Source organism: Bombus affinis, chromosome 3 (assembly GCF_024516045.1).
Source record: "Bombus affinis isolate iyBomAffi1 chromosome 3, iyBomAffi1.2, whole genome shotgun sequence".
Classification (NCBI taxonomy): Eukaryota; Metazoa; Arthropoda; class Insecta; order Hymenoptera; family Apidae; genus Bombus; species Bombus affinis.
The window spans coordinates 11,554,330-11,568,759 of NC_066346.1; the positions used below are offsets into that span (position 1 = coordinate 11,554,330).

General features: G+C 35.7%; 1 protein-coding gene across 2 annotated transcripts in view; it reads right to left on the bottom strand.

Annotated features, from left to right (window-relative positions):
* Positions 1–1,320: 1,320 nt before the first annotated feature.
* LOC126914699 (mannosyl-oligosaccharide alpha-1,2-mannosidase IA-like) overlaps positions 1,321–14,430 on the bottom strand; it is an 89,560-nt gene continuing 76,450 nt past the window's right edge. For both annotated transcript variants that reach the window (XM_050719016.1, XM_050719017.1), the window contains exons 4-7: positions 12,222–12,446; positions 11,910–12,115; positions 10,846–11,040; positions 1,321–8,546 (exon numbers count right to left, since the gene is read on the bottom strand). In XM_050719016.1, coding sequence (XP_050574973.1) covers positions 8,424–8,546; positions 10,846–11,040; positions 11,910–12,115; positions 12,222–12,446 — 749 coding nt within the window. In that variant the 3' untranslated portion in view covers positions 1,321–8,423. The remainder of the gene's footprint in view (positions 8,547–10,845; positions 11,041–11,909; positions 12,116–12,221; positions 12,447–14,430) is intronic.

The window sequence follows — 14,430 nt, forward strand, 5'->3', positions numbered from 1 at the left end:
CATATTATGGTAACATCTCATGCATTTCATACGTATTTCGATTTCTTTTAAATTAACAAGGAATATAAAATCAATTTAATCAATGAGATACGATAGTCGATACAATCAATAGTAAGTAAAATGAAATTTACAGTGTACAGACATGTTAAATATTTTATCCATCCTACTTTTTGACATAGCGGTTGTAGAAGAGAGTTGTTTAGCTATTTCTTCTTTCCTCGTCGTCATCTTGCGAAGTTGCGAAGAAATTGAGCTACTTATAGCATCGTGTTAAACAATTTTCTTAAACTTCTTCATATGTAAATTATATTCTATATGCCTTCCACAATAACGTTGCATTTATATAAATTCTATGTATTACTTCATTACGTATTATGTCGTTCTTTAAGAGATTAATTTGCATTCCAGCTAATGGATGTATTTCGCTTAAGCACCATCGAATTGAATTTGCTATGTTAGTGTACGTATCGTTCTCATTATTACTTCGATAATTATGTTGAAATAAAATAAGGCTCTTGATGTATTTTTAGTATGCATAGAAATGAAATTTATATAAAATACACAAGTATGTTCATTGTTTCGCTTATAGCGAAATATTTGAAAATATAACGTGGCTTCTAGCAATGTGTTTAATTCATGGCAACCTAATGTCGTATACGAATTTCGAATCGACTAACAATTAACCGAGCAACGTGTTTCGTACACGGGTCATTTCTGATTGGTTATTAACAGTAGCCGGCGGCATGACCATTAGGAGGATTCAGTCGGCCATCAAAGGGATTTGTTACTTCGATGTCGATGGACATTCTCCATCCCCCATGGACCTAATTAGCACATGAAGCAGCTGCGCCTGATTTGCATTATTGAACAATAATTCTACTTACCATCGAAATTCCCGATAGCTATTCCCTGATATATGCAGCTTATGTACAATATGTAATCATCCGACCTTGTCTCACGTCCGATTCTTTCGCCTGTATAAATTTTGTTAGATAATCAATTTTTCTCGTTTGCACCTGTTTCGCGACGTTAGTTAGGAATTTCGTACAAAAGAATGCACGTTGTCTTATTGATTGATTTTTTAAAGAAGATCGAAGAATGTGACATATTTTATACGAGAATTAAAAAGAAAAAGACACACGAGGATTTACAGATAAAATAAAGAGGGTCAGAATTTCGATAGATACGTATAAGAATCTAACTTTGCCATCTTTGTAGAGATCTCGAGAATGAAAGTAAATTCGCATTTGAATCGAAATTGAAGCGAGAAGTTTAAAAAGATGTAGAAAGGTAAGGAAACGATTATTAACAAAATATAGATTAAAGTATTATCATCATTTATTTATTTCATTGATCATGACAAAGTAATAATCACATAAAGCTGTTAAAAGTAAAACCCCCGTATTATCACTAAATCGTGTACTGTATTTACAAGTATAATTATAGTTTGCGTCGAATGCTGGCGCTTGACGCGCTCATTGTTTTACATTTTATTCTATTATTCTTTTTCCTCTCGTTCACCCGTTCTCCTCTCTCCGTTCTTCGACCAACGATAAATATATAATATATATAATTTGTTTTCTTTTACACCATTTTATTTTTCCTCTTACCGACGTCTGTCTGTTGTCGCTCTGCTTACAAAAATTAGGTAAGTAAAGCTAAGAAACTGTTTTCTATCTTTTCTTTTCTATCTCTCTCTCTCTCTCGATTCTTTGACAAAAGCGCACGTAGAAATTGTCGCTCATTTTAATCTCATTATTTTTTTTCTTCACTCACTTTACTCACACCATAATCGCTTTCACACAATCTCTCTCTCTCTCTCTCTCTCTCTCTCTCTCTCTCGCTCTGTCTCTTTTTTTTCTAACCCCTTTTTTTCTCTGGCGTAAGAAACGATATTATTGGTACCCGAAACCCCGTTTAATGAAAATCCTTCAAATAAAATACTCTAGTTAACAATAAATTATTAAATATCTATTCACAAATATATGTATAGGCTAATTATCGTTTATTACTATCTTCATCACCGTCGAATCTATCCTCGTCCATCGTCGTCGCTCTGTTGGATCAGCGACAATCTTTTCGTTACTATTATAAATAACAATTTGTTTTTTTTTTCTTTACACAGGACAACGACCTAACGGTTTCCCTTTGTCGTTTTATTTCTTTGCTCGTGTAAGTATATAATATCAGCAGCAAAATAGAATTGTTTTGTTCGATCGATTTGTTTCTACGGAAAGGGAGGAAAACGAAGATCGCTTGCTCGTCCAATTCCGAGTGAGGTGGTTCCACGCGTTAGAAGACACTGAAGTTTTCTCGGTCTGTCCGTTGTTACCACGTCGTCGAAACGATTTTTCCTTGACAAATGAAATTTCGATGGTATTCGTTGTTCCTTCCTACATTGTCATAAATAATAACGACGAATATATTCAAAGTAAGACGATTCTTTAATAATTATATACATTTAAATTCGTAATAAATAATTACAAGTGTCTATTTCGGATCAAAATCGCAAACATCTTCTAAAAATATCTCTCTTTTCGTATTCGGATTGAACGAAGCTTCCCGACGAAAGCTTCCATTTCAAAACGAAACGAAGAATCGACGAAAGAATTATTTTGAACAGATCGCTTCAAAACACGTCAGTAACAATGAACGTCCATAAACGAATGATAATCGTAACTGTGTCAAGGATCAATGAATCTCTTAGAAACACACAACGTACGAGAAATTGCAATCGAAACACCTGCTCGTTTCTTTTGTTTCTTTGTCAATTCTCGTATTTAAGCATTTCACTTCCATCTTGTACGAGAAACATACGCATGTACTTCCGTATAGTTGAGTGTATACATTCTATGGTGTCTTGCTTCTGTTCCAAGGATGAACGCTCGAAACAGTGAATTTCCGAGCGGCCATCCGAGCTCGAGGAACGAAAAAGGCAAGAGGCGTAAAGTATCATTATGTTATATATAATATATTAAGTAACTTTCTGGCCGTCTTAGTCATCGACTCGCTGATTGTTTAGAAAGCGCATGCGGGAAATTTCTCGAGATCGGTCCTCGATCAAGGACACGTATTTCTTCGATATTTCCCGTCCCTTCTGCTGCGTTTAATTGCGAAAAACGACAGTCGATACTTGGAAAAAAAGATTTGTTGATTCGATCGTTTGATAGCCCACTCTTTTGTTGCGTTCTTTCCTTTCTTGTTATAAAAATACGTTCTATAGTTTCCCTTTCGACAATCGTTTTGTTAAACCGTATAAGAATATTCGCGTGATTCCTGAAAGAAGAGGACGAAAATCGCTTACATAATGTCGGCGGTTTGAGACAGGCAGTGTTTTAAACTTCGAAGATCTTTGTACATTAAGTTGCAGAAGAGCTTCAAACATTCGTAAGCGATGGTATAAATCTTCTTCGTCAGAAATAAATGATTTCCATTTTTGGTTTTGCAATTTGAAATGTCGTTTCCTTAATTCATATCTGTCTTAAATTCTCGATATCCGAAGTTTCGTTATGCGTTATCAATTAATCGTTGAGAAATAGTTGCTCAAAATTTGACCATCCTAAAAAAGCTCCTTGCAAAAGGTCCATCTATTAATCTTTATGAAATACTACGACAGTCTAGGTGTTTGTACTTTCGAAGTATTCGGTTAATTTAGAAACCTACAAAAATTATGAAAACCAAGGGATTTTTCTAAAAAGATATTACGGAAATCTATTTCTTATACCTTTAAATAACCAACATACTTTAATTCTTATTGTCGCCTATTAAAATCTCTGAAACTTATAAATCTACAAAAATGACGAAAAGGAACAAAACTAATTTTTACATTTCGTAAAGTTATCTTTATCTTTCCAAGAACGCTGCTCGTTATTCGTAATGGAACGCAGCTTCGCAATGTGGGAACGCATCCGACTCGAATTCGAAACGCGTCTTGACAACTCGAATTTACAATATCTCTCACGTACCTCCACTCTCACGCACACATATCCTCTCTCTCTTTCTCTCTTTCCTTGCGCACGTTCGTTGCAAAGCCTATACAATTACACATTCAGTAACCTCTATATAACTCTGTTTCTACGCCTCGTACCTCCTATAGAATATGACTTTCTTTTTTTACTTTTCTCTTTTGAAATCTTTTTATCTATATACACGCTAGTTTATCGGTTGCTACATCCTTTACTAAACTACCACGCGCGACTGATTTCGCGCGTCGCTTTTACGCTTTTCCCCTTTCGTTGAAAATCGCGCGCGACTCATCCTTCTGTCGATCGTTTAACCCTCTGACAACGAAGGCTGAATCAATTCCGTCTCACGTACGTGTTTTACGTTTGTCTCTTTCTAAATTACGATTACGCGAAGCTGCCAGTTAAGTTAGCTTGACCAATTCTAGTTTTTCTGAATTTCTTTTTTATTGTACAATACAAAAGCGTACGGTAGCAGTTCGATTTTTAGGAAACGAATAGGAGACTCCGGTAAGTTTATTTATCGCAATGAGGTGACATGGTTGATAGCGAATTTTAAGATAAAAATAAAAAAGAACAGCGTTTGTGATGTCAATTTTTTCTAATTTACAATTTATAGAAACGATCGATGTGGACTCGATGATTATTCTGTCCTCCTTGATCAAAAATCTCCCATTTGCTATTTAAAACCTAGAAAAACTCGAATTATATCACTCTCTTCGATCAATTTGAAATATTTAGTCATCGTATCGCTACAGCCTGTATAACGTAACTTTACTCGCAAGGTAAGAAACACAGGTAAAAATTTAAAATACTTCAGCGTATCTTGAAAAATGCAAACATGCTACTGGGATATTTTGACTAAAAGCGACAGTATTGTTCTAAATTTTTTAAGGTTTTACAGTTTTACTTTTTAAGTAAATTCGATTGTCATAGACGAGTGGAGAAGTTACATTTATAGAAGTTTCAATAGAATAAAATATTCGACAATCGCGTTGACAATGATCCAGCCTTCTTTGCATAGGGTCAATGATGGATACGACGTAGGAATTTGGCTCGCGATTTTTGATTTGTTCAACACACACAAGAAAAAATATGAGTCTCGTGAGGTTACGTTTGCACCGGAAACTACTGATCAGGGGCTGCACGTTGATTCCGGCAGCTCGATGGCCGAAAGCCTTCCACGAGACGAATATTCGATGGATGATGCTGTCGAACGCGAGAATCGATGCAACGGTGATCGCTAGACTGCGGATGTTTACGTGCTTCGGGGAAATTTAATGGTGCAAAAATGCACGCAATGCTGAAAAATATAAAAAATATCCGAGACATAGCTCGAATTTTTATTTCGCGTTTAATGTGTACAGTAGCAACGCAGAAGCTTTCGATTCTCGATTAAAGATAATATTAAGTGGGTGAATCAAATATTGTCTTTCGTTTCTTTGCGTTCATAAAAATACGAATATGTGTAAACATCTCCAGTCCAGTGGTTTTGAATTTTTCTATTGTGCAAAGTTGAGAAGATGGCCATGCAAAGGGCGCAAGAGCGAAAGGTGGTGATCGTGTCCTATATCGTGATAATTGACGATTCGATTGCGATTTTCTATCGTTAAAAAATCTCTCAAGTTTGAACAAATATGAAAGAATCGTTGCTAATACGCGTTTTTCATGTTTGAATTTTACATCGAAGATTTTTTGAAAACAGTAGAAGATTCCTGCTGGTTTATCAAGAAGAAAGTAAGATCGAATCTTTTGCCAGCCAATTTCTCATCTTTGCATAATATTAATAATAATTATATTTCGTTGTCCGAAGGGCAACCCTCTAGTTGATGTTCATCGTGATAAAGATTGTACTGGGGGATGGTTTTTGATTTTTTCAGGCAATATAACTTGTCGAAGAAACGAAAACTGATTGTTTCGTTAAATGGATGGATGGTTTAAATTTCGTATTTTGAAGATTGCTCTTTTACTAATTTCTTTGATGGATAATTGACTTTTTTGAGAACCATTCGTTGGATCGATGAAAGAATTCACATCGAACATATATTTCCTTACTAAGATAGAAGTAGAATTTTAAGATAAATTTTAAAATCAATAGCGTTAAAATATTTAGATATTTATTAAAATAATCTATTAGTGCTTTGTCAATATTCTAGATGTGTTTTATGATAAATATACTAATTCATTGGATTTTTCGTATTTTATAGAAATAAATTGCAACACTTAAGAAATTTTTCGTAAAGAATCTTAGCGATGGTAAAAATAATAAGATATCAAACGTATAAATATGTAAAATGCGTGAAATAAACCAAGCCTGTTCTTCCATCGATAGCATTGTAATTCGCACAAGTAGCCGACGCTTTTGCTCTTGTGCTTCACATCGCCGTTAAACACGCTCGAAAATCGTAAAATCTTTCCTTACGTTTCCTCGTACGCTTATTCCTTTTCCATATTACGCCCATAAAGATTCAAACTACGAATTCCATAGAAAAGTTTCGGCTGAAACTTCTCTCGAAATTTTCTCCAGCCAGTTACATGGAAGCACTTGGCGATTCGCCTTAAAATTCAGCCGAACGCGACGCAGAAACAAAAGGATATGTAAGGAACTTTTAAACGTAACCCATTTATGCTCCAGCTTCTGTAAACTCTGCACTCGTATTTCTAAGGTGATTTCCAAATTTCAATAACTGCGTTATTTTAAGCAACGAAACTCCGGTATTTCAATAAAATATTCTTTTTAAGCATAAATGGATTCACACGGTATAAAATGCAAAAATGCTAATGTCGTCTTTTGATTTTATTTCATGTTTTCATGAATTATGACAACAGTTTGTTTAAAGAGAAACGAGAGTTACCCTTCGTTCGTAATTAAATATATTAAAATTTCTAAACAAAGACAAATAGCGATTTATTAACAATTCCGTGAACTTTGATTTCTATAAAATATGCGTGTAGCCGGTTAAAACTTAAAACGAAATCGTCGCATCAAATACGTAGCGGGACCGGATCGAACGAATTTCCATCGGCGCTTTCTGCCACCGAGACGATCGAGGCGCAGTGTGTCGTTTATTCAAAAAGTAGAAAAAGATAGAAAAAGCCGCGAAGAAGAAGGTCTCGTGTCGGTGAAGTCTGAGAAGTAGCGAGGTCGATCAGCGATCGATATAATTGTTAATTAAAACAAGAATAACTTATAGATCCGCTGATCGATCTTCTTGGAGGACTGGTGTCTTTTTCTTTCTTTTTTTTTTTTTTTTTTCAAACGTTCTTAACGTCTTTTTTAAACGTTCTTTTTTAAATAATTACTTATTTCGATCTAAATGCTTTCCCATGAAATACGAATTCCCAAACCAATTACGTCGACTAATTATTTAGCAAATAATCATTTTCGTTATTTGTCAAAGAATTTTATAATTTTCGTTCTTTTTTTTTCTTTTTTTTTTTAATTTTTACCTCTCGGACATTAAAGTGCCACGTTTTCAAAAAAGCTCGAACAGAAGGAAGAAGGAAAAGAGAAACACCGATTGAACAGTTTCGCCATAATCACCAAGAGATTCGACTGGAACGTTCGGTATTCGGATCTTCCTTGAAATAGGTTCGGCTGCCTAGACCATTTTTATGTCGCAGGCGAAAAAAGAAAATGGGTCAAGCATTCAGGCAAACGATTAAATTTTCATTCTAGTCTCTCACACGCATACACGCATTCTTTCTCTATTTCAAATTGTCCCTTTCGCTCGAGCATACGTTTCCCTTATTCTCTCGTCTCTCGCTTCTTTCACTCTTTCTTTCTCGCGCGATCTATTATATAGTTTTGTTCACACATTCCTTCTTTTTTCGCTATTTACAAACGTACTCTGTGTGTATATGTGTGTGTGTGTCTCCGTGTAATTCTTCATCTGTATAGTTTGTCGCTTAAATAACGTTCGTTATCATCTTCTCCACATTCTCCCTGTCCCCTATTATATCTCGTTTTACCTAAAATAATTATTTTTAATTGTATTCACCGCGGCGACACGTGGCTTTTGCGAGCTGAGTATCAACGTCGTCGTCTCGCCTCTCCAGTCTCTCTCCATTTTCCTATTTTTTTCACTGTTCATCGATCTGTCTATAATTTTTCACAGGTAATAACGCGTTCGTTAGTTTGTTCCTTTTCCCCTTTCTTTTCTCTTTTCCTTTTCTTTTTTTTTCTTTCTTTTTTACCTTCTAAATCCAGAAACTTGTTCACTGTTCTATTTTTCCTTATATTTTCTTATCGCGTACACTGTTCAATTTTGCGTTGCTTTTTCTTCTCTTTCTTGTTCCTTGTAGTTCCGAGTTATTCCCTCTTCTTGTTCATCTCTCACGTTGTTGATCTCTCTCTTCCTGGTGCACAGCGGACGACTTCCGATTGTTTCGAGCTGTTAGAACGGTCTTGCTGTGTCGTCGGTGTGTCGTTTTCTTCCAGGTGTGAGAGTTTCCTTTGAATTATAAAGTGGGAGAGGCCCGGTACAGGGGGTTGCCCCTGATGGGAAGCACGTGAGCTTCGGAGTTGAACACCCAGTCGTTCAGATTTATGAGATCATCGTCGCTGAACAGCAGGTAGAGGTACTGAAATAGACAAGAACGTAGACTTAACGATTATATCCTGCTGGCTTGTGCATGTACTTATTATTAGCTATTACCAAGTATTGGACTGCAGATTTTTATATTTAATATTTATGCATAATTGCGAGTTTAGAAAGTTTGCATGTTAGGTATATTCACGAAAAATCTGTATATATGAAAAATGTAAAAAAGTACAGAATGCATATAACGTGGTAAAGTATACGAAGTATCCAAAGTGAAGTACACGTTATAACATTCAGTGGGTGAAATGAATCTCTGTTTAACTTCCATTTACCTGTGTTCATAGAAACGTAAACTTGTATAAAAATCCGTAGTCTAATTATTTCGTTTTGTACGTAACGGGGCGCGCTAATTATCTAAAAGTTAACCGTTAGACTTTCAGTAATAACTAGATGCAACTGTTGAGTTTTTGTTCTCGCGTATTCGAATAAGAAGGCTTAGAAAGACAAGCAAAGTAAGATAAGTAGTATTGGTTAAATATATCTTCGATAAAAGGAAAGGAATAGCCATATTTTAGCAGCAGCGAATGCGTTAATTTGCTTTTAGATTTTTAATTTGATCATTCTCTTTGATACGATCATTAAAAGAATCAAGTTATTAATTTTAATATTTGATAATTAATCAGCTATTATATGTTTATAAATGCTGGTACATTTTTTCTGTTATTATTTCTTAAGCTTGTATTATACGTAATTTCACATAATTTAATAGTACATGTAAAACACTAATGAACGATTAAGAGATATTGAGATCGTAACCATTGAGACTTTAATAGCACTCGGATGTTCTTTCTTGAGACGCAATCGAGGAGTATCGTTTATTGCAGATATTAATCCTATTTCTCTGTCTAGCCTCTAACATTCCCACCACGTACAAAATAAAACTAGTACGCGTCTAGAATAATTTATCATTGACTTCGTTAATGTAATTTACAATTCATAGTTTTAGAAAACTGTATACTAAACTAATAACGACTTTATTCGTTTTCCAGAAATAGTCTTTACACACCAGTGTCAGTTAATAAAAATGTTAATGATAATCTCAGATTTCTATTCACCTACGCTCTATGGTTATAATTTACAATTATAAAATATTTAAAACGCGTTGCTTTAAAATAACAACCAGCTAATGAGATTTTTCCGAGAGCCAACGAGTCTCGAGAAATTTGAAGTAGCAATCAAGCAAACTGTTAACAAGTCGATTAACTTCTTAGCGTAGTCGTCGTTCTAACCGATAATTGCCAGACGCAGGTCCCTTGCTCTTGCCTCTGATCGTTTAATTTTTGTGCAACGGTTACAATGCTCGTGTGAAAATTCTCGTGTTTCACTCCCTTTAACCGGAAGTTAACGACGCGGCCACGCTACGCCCCGGATAATGCAATTTTAAACGCGTTGCAAACGCTCGAAAAATGTTTCATCGGCCATGCGGTTCTCGGTAGAAGATTAAATGAAAATTTGTGAACGCGACGTAAACGGTGTAACGACCAAGAAAACGTTCGTTAACGTTTAGGAAAATGGGAACAGATTGTGAGATATCGTGGCGATAGTAACGTTAACGACGTTTAGTTGGGATTCTTAGCAGGTTTAAACTGCGAAGTGGAAAATAAATGTGTTATATTGAGTCGCAGAAACGACGATTGGTATTATTATTTTTCTTTATATTCCTTATTACATATTATTCCTCGATAATAATGTCGTACATATTTAGTACCGGTCCTTTACTACCAACAATTTGAACTGTTACTTTCAATTAATTAGCAATCTTTTATTGCTATTAAATTGTACAATTGTACAATTTCCTATTGCAAAAGTTACATATAATTATGTAATAAGAGAAACAAATGTCTTCAAAATAATCACGTAACAAGATACATCTGTACAATTTTCCTTTTCTCACTTCTGATTAACACCATTGGATACACAGATCGTGCAATATTATAAATTAATCGTACAATACTCTTCTTCGTATAAAATCCTATAGAATGTAACTTCACGTTATACAATTTTTTTTTCATTTCGGTTTTACGTCACATCTTCTCCTAGCGCGACCTATAAATTGTAGATTCAATATCTATCGCATTTATCTTTAAAATAAAGATTATCGTTCGAATGCATTAACGTTCACTCAGTATTTTTCATGACTAAAATATGGCTAGATAGACTAATTATAGAATAATTATATTATGAAACGCTACAGTGAGTAAAGAATATTTCTCAAATTCTGGAACGTATGCTAGAAGTTTGGCTAGAAATCAAAGGAATAACGATAGAAATCATGGTACCTTGAGCGTCTCGGCGAAGAAGTAGCTCTGTTGCACATCGTCCTGCGGAGGATCGACCAAGTAAACATTATGAAGTCCGGTGAAGCCTCCTGGAACGCGACAGTATTTCTCGAGCGCTTGAACAGCTTCCCAGCCCCATTCACGGTATTTCGGATCCTTTGTCAGCCGCCACATCACGAAGTACGATTCGAAGGTCTGAAAGAAAAATATTTTACCTCGGAATTTGGCGAACAGCCTGTGTTTGTCCTGGCGAGTCACGCGAAAAAGAACGGATTGAATATTTCAGCTTTCATTACCGGCGGTGGAAACAACCAGAAACAAATGCTGAAATGTTTCTGTCTGCTTCGTTTGTCATCGAGTCATACTCGTCCACGCATTTTTTTCGTTTAATGATAGACTCGCGGACAGAATGGATCGTACAGATGCTCGTTTTTTAAAGTAGATTTTCTATTTTTAATCAAAATGGAAATCGTTTGGATGTTGATTTTGTTGTTTTAATTCCTTGAAGCTGTGTTTGAGGCTGGCATTTATCAGATTTCAGATAAGGCTAGGATAGAAATTTTCTTAAATTTGTGGATGTATCGTTCAACTTTTTGATTTTCTAGTACTGCGAGAAACATATTGCGTATGCAGAAAGTAACGCATTTAATGAAGAGCTAATTTATACAAATTTTACCACTAACGGTAAATCAAATAACAAGAAATACTTAAAACCAATGCACAATTTGTTGAGCCAAGTGTAGAGTTGTAAAACAAATTACTAAAGGAATAAGATGTTAATCTAAATTATATAAGATATAATAAATCATATAAGAATCAATTGTTGAAAAATCTGAACAGATTTAAAAAATTACAAAAATGATGAGAAGAGTATATTCAAATTAAATGCACAAAGAACACGAACATCTTCCACCGTTTAATTATTACATTTTAATGAGCATTCAACGAGTCAATAGAAAATTCATATCGATATGTTCCGCAGCTCGATGTTTCCATTATTTACTTATGTAGCTTCTGGTCGACAAACAAGTACGTTGATTCAAATCTATATGAATAGAACTTACCTCTGGCCGAAGAATGTAGTATTTTTCGCCGTTCTTTAAACTCTTCGCTTCGTTACCCTCGATAAAGTGGAAGGCTTCCGGTCCAAGTTTCGTGTAACTTCTGTCGTAGGATTCGTGGCACGTGTTGGTCAGACCAGCGGCTATTGTCATGTATCTCTCAGACAGTTCGTTTTCCTGGGTTTTCGCTCCCAATGCAAACATACCACCTGGAGACAGACAGGCCAATTTTGTAAAAATACGTGTTTCTTTTTTTTTTTAGAAAGAGGTATCAGCTTAAACGGAGGAATAAAAGAAGTTTGTTTCAAAACTTACCAGCGAAACACGCCAGATGGCCCATTTTATGCTCGAGCCTGTCGTATTTTAAATCCGACACGTAGAGCAGCTTGCCCTGTGATGTCTTGATCATGTGTTGATCTATAGCCGCGATCGCTTCGTCGTACATTTGTCGGGCTTCGACGTCTTCTTTGCCGGACTGAATCCACGCTTTCAACAGATACTCGTAGAAACTGTCACCGAGACCTCCCAACGACATGTGATCTGTGATTCGACAAGAAAACAAACGTCCGTCAATCCGACTTGGAATATTCCCAATTTCCTTACATTCTATCATCGTCGTATCATTTACAGATCTTTTATTTCTCGTTATCCATCCTTCTGGCACTTTTAATATTTTTATATATGTACAATTAACTAGCAATTTTGGCAAATTTTTATAATGAAAATTGTTGTGTTTTATTTCGGAAATAAAAAGATGGTAAACTTATTTCTTTCTTTTGTGCCTTTTCTTTATTAAGATTCGGTGAATTGTTAATTAACCAGACGACAAATGCATCCGTTTTTGGCGAAACTGATCAAACGCATTACTGTCTTTACAAAACTTGTCGTACTAAAACTATCATAGCCAGTACATTCTAAAGATTATGCTCGAAAAAGCAATTAAAGCGAATGCTAGAAATAAGATAATAGAAATACGCAATTTAATTCCATAAGGCGGAGATTCAATTACATCCTATGTCTGGCATAATCAGATAAATTCGTCAAGTCCAGAGAGCAAGTTCGTTAAGACAACTTCGAAAATCCATCTCGCGACTCCTCTTAAGCTCATTACACGTTTCAAAAGCGGTGAGATAAAGAAGCTACGTCGAAAATCCGCTGGATTCCTGTCGACAGGGTTTCCATTTTAATAACAGTCAAGAAGACATCCCCATGCCGCGCGACTGTATAGCCAGTTTCATAATTCTCAGCTTTCCATCGAGGCGGCTTTCCATTCGACTGGAAAACGAAGCGGACAAACCGGCGAAGAAAGCGTCTTCAGCCACTTTCAGCCAACGAGACAATTACTTTGAAGCAGCTTTTTCATCGTATTTACGAACAGCGATACCCTTCGACGGTTACAGAACGCCATTCAACGACTTCGCGACTCTTCAATATAATCGTTGTTCAAAGCAATCGGATTTTCAAAGGAGATAGCGATTAATAACGCCGAGGGACGACCTACGCTGGAAATCGTTCGTTGAAATCGACGATTCGAGGAGTGGTGCTTTATTACGACAGCGAACGGCGAAATGGTCGAGCACTCAAGCTCTACAGGTCCTCGAAGGTACGAAAGATAGTGGAGGCTGGCATTTGCACGCGAATATCCGCGAGGTTTTTGCACGAAGAAGAGGGCTACTCCGACAACTCGTCTGAGGGAGGGCACGGGACAAAGAAAAAGCTCGGGCGATTTTACTCTCGTGACTCTTCTTCTGCAGTTCGTGGCTGCTGCGAGCGTCGAGCGTTTTCGTTTTTCTGCAACCCCTTTTTGTTCTTCATGCTGCAAGAGAAACGCGAGGGGAGACGATTGCAATCGAAATAGAGGAAAGTTAAGTGTTTTTAGACGAGATTTCAACGTGCTGAAATTTTGATTGATTTTATTCCATTACGAATATTTCATTTGACGATTGATATCGATGGACCGAGGGTTTTCATGCATTTATTGGAAATATGACGTTTCGAATATTTTATTCGATGGTTAATTTTATTAGAGAAAGTTTAAGCGCTTTTAAATGAGGTTTCGATGAACAGGATTTTTTATTGGTTTTATTTCGTCTCGAACATTTTATTCGAGGCACGATATTGGCAGATCGGTGCAGGTTTCTATGTTTTCGTGGGATGTATGAAGTTTGAACTGTTTTATCCGATGGATAACTTTAACAGAGGAAAGTTGCAGGATGCATATCCTGCTTTATTTTGATTCATCTTCGATGCTGTTCATTGTAATTTTATTCATTGTAATATCTAGAAGTTTCCATTTCGTTAATGTTCCAGAAAAGTAAATTTCTTCGGAAATAAGATTTCAATTAGACATTTGCAATAGATACATCGGATAATATAATAGGAAATGAAACTTCAATTAGATACTCGAGGTAGATATTGAATATTTTTGTTAGGAGGGAAAATTTCAATTAGGTTCTTCAACTAGATATTAAATAATTAAATAGGAAATCGATATTTAAAGTAGATACTGTACTAAATAGAAAAT